Source organism: Acomys russatus, chromosome 1 (assembly GCF_903995435.1).
Source record: "Acomys russatus chromosome 1, mAcoRus1.1, whole genome shotgun sequence".
Lineage (NCBI taxonomy): Eukaryota > Metazoa > Chordata > Mammalia > Rodentia > Muridae > Acomys > Acomys russatus.
In genome coordinates, this window is record NC_067137.1 from 52,945,891 (window position 1) to 52,964,366 (window position 18,476).

General features: G+C 42.6%; 1 protein-coding gene across 1 annotated transcript in view; it reads right to left on the minus strand.

The window, feature by feature from the left end:
- The window catches only part of Scin (scinderin), a 72,796-nt gene that overhangs the window by 23,998 nt on the left and 30,322 nt on the right, over positions 1–18,476 (minus strand). Inside the window, exon 5 of the mRNA XM_051145087.1 lies at positions 467–559. Coding sequence (XP_051001044.1) covers positions 467–559 — 93 coding nt within the window. The remainder of the gene's footprint in view (positions 1–466; positions 560–18,476) is intronic.

Genomic DNA, 18,476 nt, shown 5'->3' on the forward strand with positions numbered 1-18,476 from the left:
TGTTCTGTTTTTTTGAGTCAGGGTTTCTCTCTGTAGCCTTGGCTGTCCTGGACTCACTTTGTAGACCAGGCTGGCCTCGAACTCACAGCAATCTACCTGCTGTTGCCTCGCAAGTGCTGGGATTACAGGTCTGTGCCACCATGCCTGGCTTTAAAAGATATTCTAAAGATGAAGATTTTACAATGTTAAAAAGAATTTTTGAGAAAAGGCTTACAAAATGTTTTATTCTAGAAAGAAAACATTTTATCAACTGTACTATATCAAAATACAACAAACTAACAGATAACTTTCCAGTATTGTGTAAGTTATAGCAGTAACTTTGTTGTCATTCATGAAAAGGATAAAAACTATAGCAGTGATCGCTTTAATGCATACAGGTGAAAAATTCCCCACATATTTTTCTATGTGGGCAAGGAGATTCCCTACTGCAGAAGAGATGGTCTCCCCAGTAGCCCGGCAGACTCACCATGTAGAGTTTCGCCATCTTCCTGTTACTTATGTCTGCCACGGCATCGTCATCACTGCTCCCATCTGGAAGCTCAGGCTTTCTCCCTAAAACCTGGGAAAAGGGGAAGAGAGGGAAAAGTTGTGCAGAACTTTAAAAACCACGAATTATCTTACGTTTATAAAGACATCAGTCATAAAAACCCATGCAATTAAAATACCAGAGTCGTGAGTTTCTCATCAATTTCTATAAGGCAAGCCTCTTCCCATGGGTCATGCAGGTGGCATGAAGTAAACAAATGCTATGCCTGCAGGTGACACGAACTTTCAAAATGCCCATGTGAATTTCCTTGGTTATGGTGTCATTGTTGCAGCAAAACAAAAGTAACTAAGACACTGATATTGCATGAAAATATCCATTACTGAATGTCAAACAATACAAGTGTAGATAAACCTCTGTTCGCATGTGTATACTCTCAAGTTTGGAAATTCACCTGGCCACTAGTCCACTAGTCCATTTTTTATTTACACAATGAAACATTTTAATCATTATATAATCTAAAAGGTTGCAATGGAGTTTCTTTTCTGCTAAAAGTTAGATCATAACTCGTGTTAAAATACTTGAAACTGGGTGTGGTGGCCCACACCTTTAATCCCAGCACTCGGGAGGCATAGGCAGGCAGATCGCTGTGAGTTTGAGGCCAGCCTGGTCTACAAAGCGAGTCCAGGACAACCAAGGCTACATAGACAAACCCTGTCTCGAAAAAAAAACAAAAAAAAAAACAAAAAAAACAAAAAAACTTGAAACCAAAAGCTCTTTTAAAAGGCATTTTTAGTTTGAAAAACCAAGTATGGCATGGAAGAATCACCCTGGCTCCTCATGAAGCTTCTGTCATTCTACCCCAACCAGGATACAGTTGGGAATAAACACTTCTGGTTAAAGGTATAACTCATCCTGGCAAGGCTCCCTTTGGACCAACTGAGTCTGGGAACTGAAGTATACTTTAACTTTTAATTTCCAGACAACAATTCCCATATTAGCCAAGTGTCTTAATTAGCCCCTCAAAGGATGCTAGCCCAGTTGGGAACTGAACCAATGCAACTTGATGAAAACAGGCTAACTCCAGGAGAAAGGCGGCATATGCTCACATCTCTCTAAGGACCATCTTAAACCTCAGTTCATCAGCTAACATTTACAAAGTACCTCACAGGGGAATGTAAGTGGGTTTCTAAACACCTTGACTGTCCCTTATGGATTTTACACCCTGCCTAGAAAGAACAAAATAATTAAGCTACATCACCGTGTCAACTATCCTGTGCGTTTTGATCTTTGAAACAGACTGCTCATGCACCGTTTACACTTCATTCCAAACAAGATTGAACATAAGTGTAAAGCATCTTCATTTTCAGTTCTATATGGTTAGCGTATGGTCCACGAGTTGAGTCTTTGTGTGTAGAATGGTGTGTTCTGACAGCCATAAAACTCTCTAGTTCTAGCTCAGACCTGTCACTCAAGCTTAGATTTGCTTGTCTTTCCTCTCCGGTATCTGTTTAAAACATCATCATCATCTAGAAATTTCCAAGTAGCTGCTCTCATTGCCTTCTTTGCATCAGGATAGCTCCAATCCCCTCTTCTTGGACTTTAAAGCCTGCTCTCCACTGAGTCACTAAGTGCCCCCCTTTATGCTCATGGCAAGGGGTCCTTCATGTGGACTCCAGTGAAGGCCACATCCCTCCTGCCATGGGCCACAGTTAAGCTGCCAACCCCCTCCTGCCTTCAGCCTCACCTCATTTTCTCATCATAAGCTGCTTAGCACATAGCCACCGACCCTTATTTGATACTGTTCCTATGTTTTAACAATATAACTTGACCAGGAAAATCCTGACATGTGAAGTATGTATGAACCTGGAGGACATTCTGCTAAGTGAAATAAGCCAGACACAGGAGGAAAGATATGGCAGGCCCTCACTTATATGTGGACTCTGAAGCATTTGAACTCTAGAAGCAGGAGAAAATAGTGGAGTCCTGAGATCAGGACATGGCAGAAATAAAACTTTTGTTGGGATTCAAATTTCAGTTATAAGATGAAAAATTTCTAGAAACCTAATGAACAGCACAGTAACTAGTTAAAAACTTAAAATTTTCTAAGAGAGTGGATCCTAATTTTACACACACACACACAGAGAGAGAGAGAGAGAGAGAGAGAGAGAGAGAGAGACAGAGACAGAGACAGAGAGAGAGAGAGAGAGAATTTTATTCTAATTAGCTTGATTGTAATAGTTAGTTCACAAATATAAGTGAACGCCAAAACTAAATATCACTTTGTCTACCTTCAGTATATATAAATATTATCGATTGTACTTCAAACTTGATAGAAAAATAAAAACAAAAGGATTTTTACTTATTCTGCAGCAATCATTTTTAAACTTCAGGGTATTCAGGCAGCATCTGGGTGACTTGACAAATACAGGTCAACTGGCAGCAGCTAAGTCAACAAGTTTAGGCTAAGGCCTAGGGAACTGCGTCTCAGCCAATGTGAAGCTGACTGCCTGTTCTGTCAGGCCAAGCCTCCTCCATGGGGATCTCAGAGCTCTTCCAGATGCTGCATGTTGTTGTTTCTCAGTGCTTTCTCTCTCTCCAGCTCCTCCTTTCTCTGATCAGGATGATATCCTCCATGTCCCCTGTGGGAGTCATGCCCTATCTTTCCCTTGAGGTTTTCCTCTTTCTGGATGTAGCTTCTACCTGGGTGATGGGTGTGGCACAAGCAAAACTAACCAATTATTCCATACCTAGCTCAGTTAGTTATAATTAAGTCCATAATAGTCTCTGCTCCTTGAAAGGCTGTGAGTCACATCAGGAGTGTTAGTCATGTAATTTCATCCTTATGAGAGCTCTATGAACCAGGAACTGTGACCCTAATCTCACAGAAAAGGGCTGATACTCAAAGAGCTGACACAATTCCATATAGCTAACTGATAAGTATTGAGGCCAAGATTCCCACTCATTTTTCCTTGTTTGTTTGTTTGTTTTTCTTTTTGTTAACAAGGAAGACAAAGCATAGAGTTTAATATCCACCCCTTGAATACATATATATACATGTGTTGACGCATAGATGGGTGGGAACGTGCCCAGTATATAGGCTATGGTTTTAAAGACCCGCTGTGACTTCAGAGACACATAGGTGATCCAAATCCCTCCACACTTCATCTTTACATACTCGTAGTCCTTCTGGGAGTAAAATATTATATCTTGTGACACACTTGGGGCTTTGGGATTTGGACTTTGGATTCAGACTACAGAGCTTTAGAGCCAGCTCCACCACTGGGTGGGAGCTGTAGGAACTTTGCTAAGGTGTTTCACTCCTCTGTACTTCAGAGCCCTTCAAGATGTTCCCACGAGTATTCCCACCTCCAAGGGTTGCTGTGTTACTTCGTAATGAAAGTGAGAGGGCTTGGGAGAGCCTAGAACACACTTAGAAGCTTATGCTTTTATCAGTACACTTAGCACCAATAATAATTACCAGCGTGATTAGCCATATGCTCATGGGCTGCCTGCGATGTTTCCTTCCTTTCCGCCCACGTATAGCCATCTTTCTGTTCTCTCTCAGCACTGTTCCTCCATCTGTGACCACAGTCCCAGATCAAGTGACCACCATGCCACATCACTGCAGTTGTCTGTTACTGGGCTTGGGCACTCAAGGTACACAATCAATATGGCATATTTTATGTCACCATATCCCCTGGTATGGTTAGAAGGGAGTACCTCTTATAACTCCATTCCCTGACTATGGCTCCCACACTTTGTAATTTAAGGCAGACACTGTGCATTGGTGCTCAGGACCTTAACAGACCACCTCCCAAAGCCAGTGTCTCTGTACTGCTGGGGATGCTCTGGGTTTAGCATGATCAGGTGCCTGCACTCCCAAGCTGCAGAGCTCCAGTCTCCTTGTTGGTCTTCTGTTCTGTTCTATTTTGAGGCTCCAAGGCATCCCAGATTTCTGAATTAGACAGTGATGTCAAGATGAATGAGGCTGGTTTTGAATGGTGGCTTTGGCACTAATTGTGTGTCTGATTTTCACTGGCTTCTACGTCTCATGATGAAGGTCCTCTCAGTCATTTGTTGCTGGCTCCTGTGGTTGTTTCTTCATCTCACTCCGAAGATCTCCTTTTAGTGGGTTTCTGCTCAGGATAATTCACCTCCCAGGCCATGAAGGTCCTCGCTGGGCTCTTCCAAAGGACTTGAGTTGCTTTTCCGGCTCTGCCCTCTGTGGCACACACAGCTATCTTCTCGGCTTAGGCTGGCTCCACTCGACCACTGCTGTTCTTGGTGGTCATCCTACAGCACCGGTACCTCTTGCTGCAACTGGGCTGCACTTTCACCAATAGCCTCTCCTGGGTTCTCTTCAGGAATTTCAGCCCTGCCACACAGTGCCCAGACCCAGCTTCTCTCCATAACTCCTTCGTGCCTTCAAAATCAGTACCACCTGGGAGACTCTTACACCACCAAGTACAGCCGCCAGCACGAGGCGCAACCCTACCCTTCTCTAGAACACAGTTCCGTGTGCTCTCAGGTAACACCTCCCGGAAGATTTCACTTCAGTGATGACGCTGGTCTCTTCCTCCCCAGCTGACCAGCACGGAGTACAAAACTTCACTTTGGTAGTTCTGATATCTTGTTGATCTCAGCTCATTTTTCAGCCCCACTTTAACCAGAACCACAGAATCTTAATTCCAAATAACAAACAGCCCCAATAGAGGCTCCAAACTCCCATCTGAAACTTTGCAAGCCAGCTGTCCATCTTCCGCAATGTCCTCAACATCTTTATCTTCTCAGTTCCTATTCAGCAGCTCAGCAAGCAGTGAACATTTAGCGGCTTTTCTTGCATCAGGTTCTAAAGTGTTTCCACAATCCTCCCCAAACCAACATGCCCAAGGCTATTACAGCAATACTGCACAATCCTGGTACCAGCTTGTCTTAGTTAGGGTTTGAATTGCTAAGAAACTCCATGACCAAAGCAACTTGTAGAGGAAAGGGTTTATTTGCCTTATTCTTCCATGCTGCTGGTCATCATGGAAGTCTGGACAGGAACTCAAGCACAGCTGAAACTTGGAGGCAGGAGGTGATGCAGGCCATGGAGGGGTGATGCTTCCTGGTTTGCTTTGTTTGTTTGTTTTTCAACACAGTGTTTCTCTGTGTAGTCTTGGCTGTCCTGGACTCACTTTGTAGACCAGGCTGACCTCGAACTCACAGCAATCGCCTGCCTCTGCCTCCCCAAGTCCTGGGATTACAGGTGTAAGTTACCACGCCCAGCTCACTCATGTTGACTTACTGCCTCTTAGTTAACTCAAAATAATTGGTTATTCCCCTAAACCTGGGGAAGCTTTTCAAGTTTTTGAACAAGACAAAAAGGTTCATTTCATAACGTTAAGGTGCACCTCCAGCAACCTAATGCCACAGGTGTCTGCATCTCTCCCTTGATCTATGATCTAGTTCTGTAGAAAATAGATGACATCAAGTGATTTTTTTTTTCCACAGAGAGACACAGGATTTTGTCTGCTAGAGATAAAAATCGCCTCTACACTGCACAAGAAGCCAGCATGGCACCTACTTGCAAGTTCGCTTCCGCACGACTGCTGCGTGCACACGCCTGCCCTTTGGAGGCTTCCCTAACTAAGGAGTGAGTTACGTGCAATCTTTGACATCAGTCTGTGGTGGTCAGAGGAGAATGGCACGCATGTTTGAATACTTGGTCTGCAGCTGGTGAAACTGTTTGAGAAGGATTAGGAGGCGTGGCTTTGGTAGGTGTGTCCCAGCAGGTAGACTTTTCAGGTTTCAAATAAGCCATGCCATTGCAGTTGGCCTCCTCTCTTCCTCATGGCTGTTTTCGCAACATTTCAGCCACTGCTCCGGCGCCATGCCTTCCTGCTTGTGACTATGCTCCCTGCCAAATGGCCATAGACACTAAGGTTCTAAAACAGTGGTTCTCAATCTATGGGTCTCAACCTCTACGGGGATTTCATACCAGATATTTACATTACAACTCATGATGGTAGAAATATTACAGTTTTGAATTAGCAATGAAATAATTTTATGGTTGGGGGTCACTATAACATAAGGAACTGTATTAAAGCATCACAACATTAGGGAAGTTGAAAACCACTGTTCTTGAACCATGAGGCCGCCCATTTAAAAGCTTTCTTTTTATAACTTGACTTTGTTATGGTGTTTTGTTGCAGCAATAGAAAAGTAACTAAGGCAGACCTTGTATATTGCTATAAGACTCCATTCATTTGGCTTCACTTCTTTGAAAATTACCCTTAAAGATCAGCACTCAACTTGTCCAAACCATGCATATTGGACAGGGTCTGCGCATGTACTTTTTCCTCTCAGCCAGAACTTCTAAGTGCTGTTATGTGCAATGCCAAGTACTCTTAAAGTCCAATTTCACAGATGCACTAGACACCTCTCTAAGCACTCTGCATTAAGTCATTTGCTGTCACAATGACCCTGGAAACTAGCCCTGATATTTACCCCATTCTACAAGTGCACATTTGGAAACGGAGAAGGAAAGGCTGAGTACCTCATCCAAGGCTGCACTGCTTTAAGTGATGAATCAGTGTGAACTCTGGTTTCAGACTATCTATTCATAACTAACACACCGTGCTTGCTTTGCAGGTACCTCTGAGGGTTCATCTCTGCACAGATCGCACAGGATTATACCTTCAGTTCTCCCACTGGGGCTAGCCCAGGGTCGGGGCGAGACTAGGAAGCACATACTCCATTCACCGGAGTTAGAGTGTGCGATTCCCCATTCCACAGAACTTGTTTCCACCTTTCTCTTTCTTTTCTGTCTCTTTCTTTTCTTCCTTCTTGCACCTGCCTATGCTGTGGCCATTACATTCTGAAATATCTTATCAGAGTGTCATAATGGCTAAAAGACCTTAAGAGAAGAAATAGTAGGCTGCGGTGAAGCTGGGTTGGCCAGAGTGCTTGCTAGGATACACGAGACTCTGCGTCGAATCCTCTGCACTACATAAAACTGGGCGTGGTGGCACACACCTATAATCCCAGCACTCAGGAGGTGGGGACAGGAGGATCATGAGTTCACTGCTGTCCTTGAGTTTGAGGCCAGCCTGGGATACCAGAGACTTTGTCCCAAAATAGAATAAGTAAAAACACTAAAAAGTGAGGATCAACAATCTATGATGTGAAAGAAATGTGACCAACAATCACTCTCTGCTGTGAAGGGAAATCATAGAATGTGATTTAGCCATAGGTAACAGAAGACATGCCAAGTACTTAACTCAGTACTTTTAGTGTGGCACTTTAGTCTAAAGAAAAAATTAAGCTGGGCAGTGGTAGCACACGCCTTTGATGCCAGTTCTCTGAAGGCAGAGGCAGGCAGATACCTGTGAGTTTGAGGCAGCCTGGTCCACAGAGTGAGTCCAGGATAGCCAAGGCTACACAGAGAAATCCTGTGGTGGGGCGGGGTGGGGGGTGGGGGAATACACATAAAATAACATGATGAATTTTCATGATAATATTTTGTATTTAAAAGGGCAAACCATTGAGTGCCTGACTATAGCCAAATTATGCAAAACTACACAGACTCTAAAATTTATAAAATTATTTTATGGAAAGGAAAATATTCATATTTCAAATAAAAATTTAGGCTACAGAGCATTATCAACAACATGAACTCATAAAATGATAATGTTTATAGAAAAATATTAAAAGACAGATATTTATTTTCTTCAAGTATAGTGTTTGAGGTAAATTTTTCTCCATAAATTTTTAAGTATGTTTATTTCTTTTATAAAACAGTAAACTATTTTACTACACAAAAAATACTTCCTATTTTGTTTTGTGTTTCTTTTTTCCTTCCAGAACAGAATAACTATGCCCTTACTTCACTTAGAGTAATTATCATTTCCTGTTCATCACAATCTACCTGACATCTCAGCCGCTCAAGTGAAAACACCATAAGTTTTCTTAGTGGATTTCTAGCTGTCCTACAGCACTGTATCAAAGAAGCATTAACCCAAAGATCTCGATGTGACCAAGAGAGCAGCCTGGCAGCCTCGGTCTTTCAAGGAAGAATTAAGATCTCTCCTCAGATCACAGTGGCTATTGTAAAGGGTGGGAGCTGAGCAGGAAGTGGCTGTAGCCTGCGTTTCTTCTCAGTTTTGTCAATAAAAGTACTGGAAGCAATCTACAGCCTGAGGCTCCTTTCAGCATTCAAGAGGTTGGAAATCTATATAAACATGGTTTCTTGTCCTTCATCAGAATTAGCCACTCTTTCTGCTGCTCTTCCATCTTCAGCAAGAGCTCAGTGCTAAATAAGCCAGAATATCTTTATATTTACAAATAAGCCATCCCTGCCTGGGACCCGCAGTCTCCTGCCTCAGAAATTCCTGATTATCGTTACCAGCACCATGACCACCACTGAAGTTTCTGTACACGGAAACTGAGACCTCTCTACTCGTATCTTAATCACTTTAGAATGCACGGCTTTCCTTCTCTTTTCACAATAAGCAAAGAAAGCTCTATGGTTTCCTGAGAGAACATTTTAACCCTGATTAATTTTGGTATCTGTGTTCCTTTCCCTAAAAGAAACTCTAGCAGAACAACTGCAAGCACATAGAACACAGAAATCAATAATAAAATTGAAAGCAGGTCCTCTACTGTATTTACTTGCTGCGGGGCATTTTGTGACTTAGTAAAGACAAATATTTGACAAAAGGGAAGATGCTTAGAGAAGTAAACACAGGGACTTCCAAGGAAGGGCTGTGACCTCCTGGAGCAGCCGCCTCTCCTGCATGTCTGATCCCAGCACCCGATCTCAGCTATGAGCTTCCCAGCCTCTTAAATATTCTTGCTCCTTTCTGCTTTATCGGATACAGGGGACTTTGCTGTGTTAGGTTAGTAGAGGTGTTTTCGGGTGAGGCAAGCAGGAGGCACATCTTGATAAAGTGAATGTAGCATCAGTGAAATGATCTAGCACACGGCTATCCACTAGGACTCACAACAACGAAGCAATGCCCCACAGCAGTGTTGCTGAACACCACTGTCACCAGCCATTTGTCACTACTGATCCCTTGGAGTGTGGTCACTGTGACTAACTGAATTTAAAACTTTATTTTATTCAATTAAATGATAGCATAGATATTGAAGAAGCTATACGTATCATGATATTCTGGGAGGTTTAAGAGCTCGAGGCCAAGGCTGGGTGTAGTGGTGCACGCCTTTAATCCCAGCACTCAGGAGGCAGAGGCAGATGGATCGCTGTGAGTTCAAGGCCAGCCTGGTCTACAAAGCGAGTCCAGGACAGTCAAGGCTACACAGAGAAACCCTGTCTCAGAAAAGCAACAACACCACAACAACAAAAATGCCTGGGGAAGTTGAAATATTGGTCTAGTCACATAGTATTGTTCTAGAATCCATACATGAGAAATCTGATTTCAAGGGGCAGACTCCCAAGAGAGCAAAGTCATATATCATTCTCATTGAAAATAGATTCAAAGTTACTAAATGGAAAGTTAACAAGAGTGAATATGGGAGCTACTCTAATGTGGAAAATGAACTCCAAAACTGTTAAAAATGTACAGGACAAAAAGTGTACTGGCTGGTTTTATGTCAATTTGACACAAGCTAGAATCAGCAGAGAGGAGGGGGCCTCAGTTGAGAAAATGCCTCCATAAGATCCAGCTGTAAGACATTTGCTCAATTAGTGATCAATGGGGGAGGGCCCAGCCCGTTGTAGGCGGTCCAGCTATAAGAAAGCAGACTGAACAAGCCATGGAGAGTAATCCAGTAAACAGCATTCCTCCATGGCCTCTGTATCAGCTCCTGTCTCCAGGTCCCTGGCCTGCTTGAGTGCCTGTCCTGACTTCCTTTGGTAATGAACAGCATAGGGGAAGTGGAAGCCAAATAACCCTTTTCCTCCCCAGCATACTTTATTGTCATTGTGTTTTATATCTGCAATAGAAACCCTAACTAATACAAAAAGCCAGCATTTGATTCTACCGTGCCCCGACCCATGTATTAAAAATCCAGCAATTGTTTTCACCCAGTTGCATATCAGAACTATCTGGACAGTTAGAAAAGGTAACAGCAATATTTGAGGATAAAGTGCAGACTGATGCCTTATCCTAACACTGTGCATGCACAGCCTAAGCCCTGCTGGCCCAGTCTGATAATGTAATCTAAAGATTCAGCAGGGGCCAGTACTGAGTCTGCACCACCCACCTCCTCTACAGGACAGTGCAGCTAAGCATTCTGATGTCTGCTTTGCTCCCCTGCATACCTTCCCTAGCTAAGCATTCTGATGTCCGCTTTGCTCCCCTGCATACCTTCCCTGGGCAAGCAGCAGGGTGGTCTGAAAGTTGCTCCAAAGCGAGTACCAGGTAAAGATTTCCGGACATGCCTAAACATTCTCCTATAAGACCTCAAATCCACTTTGAACATCTCTGTCTGCCCAGGACTTGAACAGCTATTGCCAGCATTTGCTTTTGGCTTTCCTGTGTGTTACCCTCTTGCTCTTTGAATGATCTCTCATTCAGCAGGATCAGGCAAGAAGGAGCTCTGGTAAGGCTCCTGAACATGCTCCTACGCTTAAAATGCTGTGATGATGGGTATAACTTAATTAATGTGATTAATCAAAAATGCATGTGAAGTGATTGGTAATATTACTGGCACACTGTGAGAACAAAAGCCAAGTCCTCCATGTGTGGACAGTAACTCTGGCCAAGCTTCATTCTTCCCCCTTTAAAAGGCCTGCATACTCTTATTTGAATGTGTCTTCTTAAGACAGTGTCTTCATCATGCAGCCAACTAGCTTGCAGTGACCCACCTGCCTCAGTGTCCCAACTATTGGGATCCATTGCCACACCGACCTTGAATCGTTTTCATAATGGTTTCACCATCAACTTCTATCTCCTTGTGAACTTATACTTTCTTATTATTTTTTCATATCTTAGTCTAATTATTTTTGCGAATCAGACTGTACATCAAGATAGTATATCTTGTCAATTTCTAAATTAATTAGAGACAAGGTCTATCTCACACATCCCAGGTTGGCCTTAAATTCAGTATTTGGCAGAAAATGACCCTGAACTTCTGATCCTCCTGCTTCTACCACCTAAGTGCTGGGATTACAAGTGTGGACCACTATGTTCAGTTTATGTGATGTTGGGGCTCAAACTCGGGGCTTCATGAATGCTAGGAAAGCACTCTACTAACTTAGCTCTATCCCCGTCACCTGGTCAGATCTTATATTTTAGACTTAAAACTTCAAAGTGAAGATGGGTCTGTCTATCCCTCTCTAAGGAAAGCAGAGAGCCTGTGTGATCAGCAGGGTGTGATTAGCAATGCCCTGAAGAGACATTTCTTCCTGTTGCGTTATCTCTGCATTTATGGTGTGTATAAATGCCACTAGGGCTCGGTTATAAAATAAATTCTTTTCTCCTCCCATGTGTTTAAGTGTTATCTCCTGCAACAGTCTTGCGCATGGGACTTTATTTTAGTGAGGCAAGAAATATCAGTTGGGCAAGATTTACTCTAGGAGAGTCTAAGGTGTACCAGTTCCATGGAAGACAGCAGGGGTGATAACCCTTAGCAAGTTAGCCTTTGGCCTTCGACCAGTAGGCTTTCAATGCAGGGATGTGTGTGTGTTTCCTGGTCCTTGATAAGTCCTATGTGGGCAGGGGCTACCAGATGAGTCTATAGAAGAAGACATTAACACGGTCAGGCAGTTACTTCACATCTGAGCAAATAGGAGAAAAGAATGAACACGTTGACTTAATGCTGCTGTTTTGAGTTACAGCCACAATACAGGCAACAGGGTGGACTGAGGAGAGACACTGAAGATGTACTAAGGCTTCCTAGTAGCCTGGTGGAATAGTCTCTGACAGACTGAATGCCGAACCACCTTCCAGAAGCATTTTTATTGTTACACAAAAGGCCTGTGGGGCATTGCTGAGCCAGGTCGAAGCCCACTCCCCCCTCTGCTTAGCCATTCTGATGTGCTCAGAAAAGGGGACGACTCCCCCCAAATCCCATCTGGTAAGAGGTGTCACAGACCTGCTCCTGCTATGATAAAACTTCAAAGCCACCTCTGGATTACCAAGGACTGTTTCCCATTCCTAAAATAAGGTTCTCAAGATATTTAGTATAAACAGAAGTCATATTCTGGGATCTCATCTTTTACGACTCACAGCGCTTAAGAACCCCGGATTCCCATGTGAGGGTCGCCTTTCTGCCCCTTTCTGATCGGCGCTTTGTGGTCCCATTTGTCCTCACTTCTTGTCCTGCCTTTTTGAGCCTTTGTGGTCCTTTTCATCCTTCCTGTCTATCTTTTTGGTCCCTTTTTGTCCTTTAGCTCTTGGCTTAGCTTAGACTTCCCCTTCTACACCAAATGCATGAGGCTTAGAATGCACAATAAAGTTCAGCCCCTGGCTTTTTCAACTATCTTTTTTTGGCTTGTGATTCCAGCAGCTGCTTGCTGTACTTTCCATGGGTTTTATAGAAAGAGCAGCTTCCGCGTACAGCAGTTCTGTGATGCGGATCCATTTATGACCTTCTCCTTTGGGCTCAAAAAAATCCTTAGGACAAAGCATAAGAGGAAGCTGACATAAACTTAGTGTTACTGTTTATACTTTAAAACTATGATATTTATAAAGCAAACACAAAGGAGCATAAACCATTAAGTAAACAATTTAGCCATTAGTATAAGGGGTTGGTTAATTTTTCGCATAAGAGATTAAAAAGAAATTTGCTTACTATTAGTTATTTAATAATATTGATAACATGTAATCAGCACAAGTGACACTTAAGTGATGGAGCTGAAACCTGCCATCCCAGTTCAGTATTTGTAGTAGTTTATCTAGTTTAATATTTACATTAACTTACTGATTCAAATGTATACTTTGGGGGCAAAGTCTCACTGCTCCCCCATGTTCGCTGAGTCCACATATCTTGGGATCGCATCACGCCATTTACAGGCTCTACGGCTATTCTCTCACTTCCACGACACAGTAAAGAGGAAAGTTATTGAGAAATGCCGGCCATGCAGTATCAAGTCAAGCTGATACTGTGAAGGTGCGATCTTACCGGTAAGGTCACGAGTCTCCAGGCTGACCTTTGATGAGACAGTGACAGTTATCTAAGATATTGTCACTTTATGCCAGCATATGGCTGACTGTCCTATCACCTACACATTTCTTATCTTGGTTCAGAATATTTCAATCCCTCTCATCAGAAGCATTTGAGAAGGGACAAAATGCATATTGGAGTAAACTAAATAACAGAAATTCAAATAATAGATCCATTGAATTAAATGACTGAATCAAGCCTAGTGGTGCAGACCTGTAACCCCAGGTATTCTGGAGACTAAGCCAGGAGGACTGTGTTCAAAGCCTGACTGGGCTACAGAGTAATGTCAAGATCAGCCTGCACAACTGAATCGGGCCTATCAAAATAAATGGTAATGGGGGAATGGCATACCTCAATGGTAGACTATTGGCCCTGCATGCTTAAGGTCCTGGGTTCAATCCTCAATACTGACAAAAATAAAACAATTAAACGAATGTTGCTTTGAACAGTACTTGCAATAAAGTAGTTGTAAATAACTACAGCAAGTGTAATCCAATGTTGGCCACTGTGCTTGCTTGGCTGTCTATTGTGCAGAGTCTCATTGCTTTAAAGGAAAATCGAAGACATTATTTCCTGCACCTGCTTTCTGGTGCCTTTGGTACTCCGTTTATTCTGTGCAGGTGACACAACCTCAGGATTGATCAGGGCACAGTGGCAAATAGTTGATCCCTTTAACAAAATTATTTTGAACAGTAAACTATGAAAAAGAAAGTCCTCTCTCACCTAGTTCTGATAATAATTTTGTTTCAATCAGATAATAAGTTCTGGTGACCATCACCCATGTACAAGGTGCTGTGCTATAGGGATGGGGGATTCGAAAATACTGAAGACACTGTTCAGTTTCTCAAGAACTTACAAAAAGGTCCGGGAGAGCAGAGGAAGAATCGACACTGAGCCCAGCACTACTTGCAAAGCACACAAAGGCAAACATAGCTTTCTTATCATCTCTCACTGCTAAATGATTACTGTGTCTATTGACCAAATAAACTTCTTAGGCAACTCAAATTTCCAGTCTTACAAAGTGCAGAGTTTTGACTAACAAAGAAATAAATTGGCTAGCTACAGAAAACAGCTTAAGTTGTGGGTTTTTTTTTTTCTCTCAAACAATACATCTTGACTGCAACCTCCCCGCCTTCCACTCAATGCCCCCTCCCTCCACTCAACCACCTATCCCTTTCCCTATAATTTTTTTTTTTTTTTGAGACAGGGTTTTTCTGTGTAGCCCTAGGTGTCCCAGGAACTCACTCTGAAGACCCAGCTGGCCTCGAACTCATAAAAAACAAAAAACAAAAAACAAAAAAACTGTCTCTCCCTCCCAAGTGCTGGGATTAAAGGCATGCACCACCACTGCCCAGCTGTGTTTTTTAAAAAACATGTATATTATAGAAACCAGTCTTGGGTCTTTCTTACATTTAAGAAGCCCAAAATGCCCATGCTTGTTCTCTTATAAAAAGACACAGGGTAGTTTTTATTCTTACTAATTGTATTTTCCCATGAAGCTTTAGAGCCTTTAAAAACAGTGTATTCATTGTTCCAAAATGATTGCTAAAGATTTTCACATCAGCACCCAGGTCTTACCCTCTGTGGTTGACTTCATTCTGACTCTACGAAGATAAGTGGAGACTGATTTATCTAATCAGAAGCATTCCCTAGGAAATAGTGTCCTATCCTCTCCCTAGAAGACATTTGAAAAACTGTTTGAGTTAAATGCATAATAATGTTTTAGCTAAAAGACCCTGACACTGGAACGATGGGTAGGTGGTTAGGAGGACATACTGCTTTTGCAGAAGACTGGTTTGGTTCCCAGCACCCATGGCAGGTTTGACAAAATCCCACATCTCTTTTTTCCAGTCTAATTTCTTTCTTAGTGCTTTACATGCACAGTATGGATGGATGATATGTATGAGTGTCCAAAGCTTACATCACAAAGTTCAAAATCATTCCAGTTTCTATAAACGGAAGATGCATGAGACCTACATGAACACTGGAAATGTGCATAGCCTTTTACTGTTAAGTTGGGGAAAGGAAAAGACATAAAGTGGATGATTAAAAAAAAACACACACTAAAGCTGTTGAGTTGTGCCGTTCTTTAAGGTTCTGGTAGCATTCAGCTTAAGGCAGAGCCATAAGAGGGGTGCTAATGAATCTTGAAGGGGCAATACTGGGACAATAGGCAAGCCAGGTGACCAAGGCCAGGGATAGCAGTATTGTGGTTACAGGGAGAGGTAGCCCAGGCTTTTGTGGCTGCTGGACAACATATAGGAATCTGACCTGAAGGAAGAAGGAAGATCTTATAGATGGGGAACTATGTGCTGTTATCCAAGGCACAAGTAGCTTTCGACTGTGGCTGCCTGTGTTCCGGCACTCAGGACTCCATCCGGAACCCGTGCCGCTTGCTGGGAATGTGGGCTGTTGTTTCAGTCGCTATGACTGTCTCAGAACACGGCAGGTACTTTCTGCACCCATCTACCATGTCAAGAAAGACTAGCCAGCTGGGTGTGGTGGCGCAGGCCTGTAATCCCAGCACTTGGGAGGCAGAGGCAGGTCAACCTGGTCTACAAAGTGACTCTAGGACAGCCAGGGATACACAGAGAAACCCTGTCTCGAAAAACCAAAAAAAAAAAAAGACTAGCCAAATACGTGACTTATTCTCATCTAAATGCTGGTTATTCCTACAGAAATGCAATTGCTCTTATGATGTATTCTGATCAAGAATATGGCTTTGTTCATAGATTTTCTCCAACACTGTCATCGTGACCTTTAGAGAACAGAAAACTGGCTCAGTTTCTGGTATATGTGTGTCACACTACCTAAACGTTACACAGCAATGCACGAGAGCTGTGAAAGCTACACAAATATAAAAACAAAGTCTCATTTCAAGGACTTGGAGTGGCATGAATAAGATACAGATTTCATTTGACAGCATGCTTTGGGAGAATATCACTAAATTGTTCCTCTTTCACTAAATAGGAAAGTTGATTTAAGAGCCATTCAATGTACTCAATTCTAGTCTTTACTTACCAGCTTCCTAGATCTATGTATATTAAATACCCAATCAACTTGCAAAGAAACTGGATAGATTATTTTACTATTATCATTTATGACTGATAAAAATTATAATAGCCCAATTCATAGACTGGGAGCAGCTTTGGAGGTTAATGTTAAGTAATCTGTGACTATCAAAGAGTCTGGAATACAAAGTTCGTAAGAAGGCTTCCAGTAAACGTGACACCCCTGCTCTGGGAAGTGTGTGGCCCTCAGCAGTTGTTACCACTCCTTTCCTTTTCTAGTGTTTAGCGCCTCTGCTAGACAGTAAAATAAGCTGGGACTTTAATCTTTATTGGGAGCAAACCTGTGGTCGTTTGAATGAGAATTGTTGGTTCTGTTTCTTAACAATTAAACTTTATTATACAACCCAACTAGCTTACACAAGAAGGAAAAAAGGTTAAAGGGACAAAAGAGTGAATCTTCCAGTATCCGTTCCATGGGACAGGTCCTTAGGTGTCTCTCTGGCCTGTGTGCTGGTCCAGCCTGTTCGCTGCTCCACCGCACTCAAGCCCAGTCTGAACCTGTTGTTCTCTCCTCCCTACCTGCCTGAGTCACGTGGGAAGGGAAGTCTCCTGCTCTCTTGAGGGTCAATTAGAAAAACAATAGTCCAGGTGGGGTTCCCAGGTCTGCTCCCTGAATTCCAGGCCCAGGATGGCTCCACTCAGTCTGTCACAAGGTATACATGGGATGCCCCAAGGGTAAAGCCACCAAGACTGTTTCCACCTGTGACAAAGTTTAATCTTTCCCACAGAGAATCACCCCCATAGTCTCATACATTTGAATGTTTGGTTCCTAGCGGGTGGACTGTTTAGGAAGGATTAGGAGGTGTTGTTTTTGAGGTTTCAAACACCCAAGCCAGGCCTAGTCTCCCTCTCTGTGTCTCTAACTTGAGGATCAGGTGTACTCTCTCATCTACCTCCCCAGCATTGTGCCTACCTGCTGCCTGCTACTGTGCTTTCCACCATGATGACTGAGGACTCACCCTCTGAAGCTGTAAGTGAGCCCTGAACTAAATGTTTCCTTTTATAAGTTGCCTGGGTCGTGACATCTTGTCATAGCAATAGAACAGTAACTAAGACACAACCCAAAAACTCAGTGAACACTATGAGACATAATAGGATATTCTGACTTTCCTTCCAATTTTATTCTTTATAGAGAATATGAAACAATGTTTGAACATATAACTTTGCAAGGAGCCTTACAGTTATTTTTATACAAACAAGAAAGGAGCCAGTTCAATCCCACAGCAGCTACCTGCATCTGCTGTGCTGTTTTATGGCTGGTATTTGCCACCAGCATTGATAATGGTGATACAGTCAAATTCATTATATTATGTTTTAAAAGATCTGTCTGAATTAGAAAACAACTTGTCCCACCTTCAGTCTCTCATCTTACCAGATGCTATCTTAAAAATTTAAAAAGCCCATATTCAAACAGACAAATTATCTTTTAGCTTCCCTCCCAGTGTGTAAAGAAGAATACAGACAAGGAACAAACTTTGGGGCCTTAGGGCTAGTGAGCTATCCCCCTTCATATTCAATGGTTATTTTAAATAAGAGAAAAAGAGACCAGGAAAAACCTTTACATAATTTATATGCAGCCTTTCATGGCAAATATGTTTATACGCAAGAAAAAAAAGCACAGAGCCAAATGTGACCAGCTAAGGTTTTCGTGGCTTCATCACATCGGATTGCTTTCACAGTTAGTCACAGGGGCTGTTAAATGTGCTAAACACACAGCCAAAAATAGGGCAACCACACATCCTGCGTCCCTAGACAGTCTTGATAATGTGCCTTTACCATGCCCTGTCTGCTGTAGAATAATTTTACTT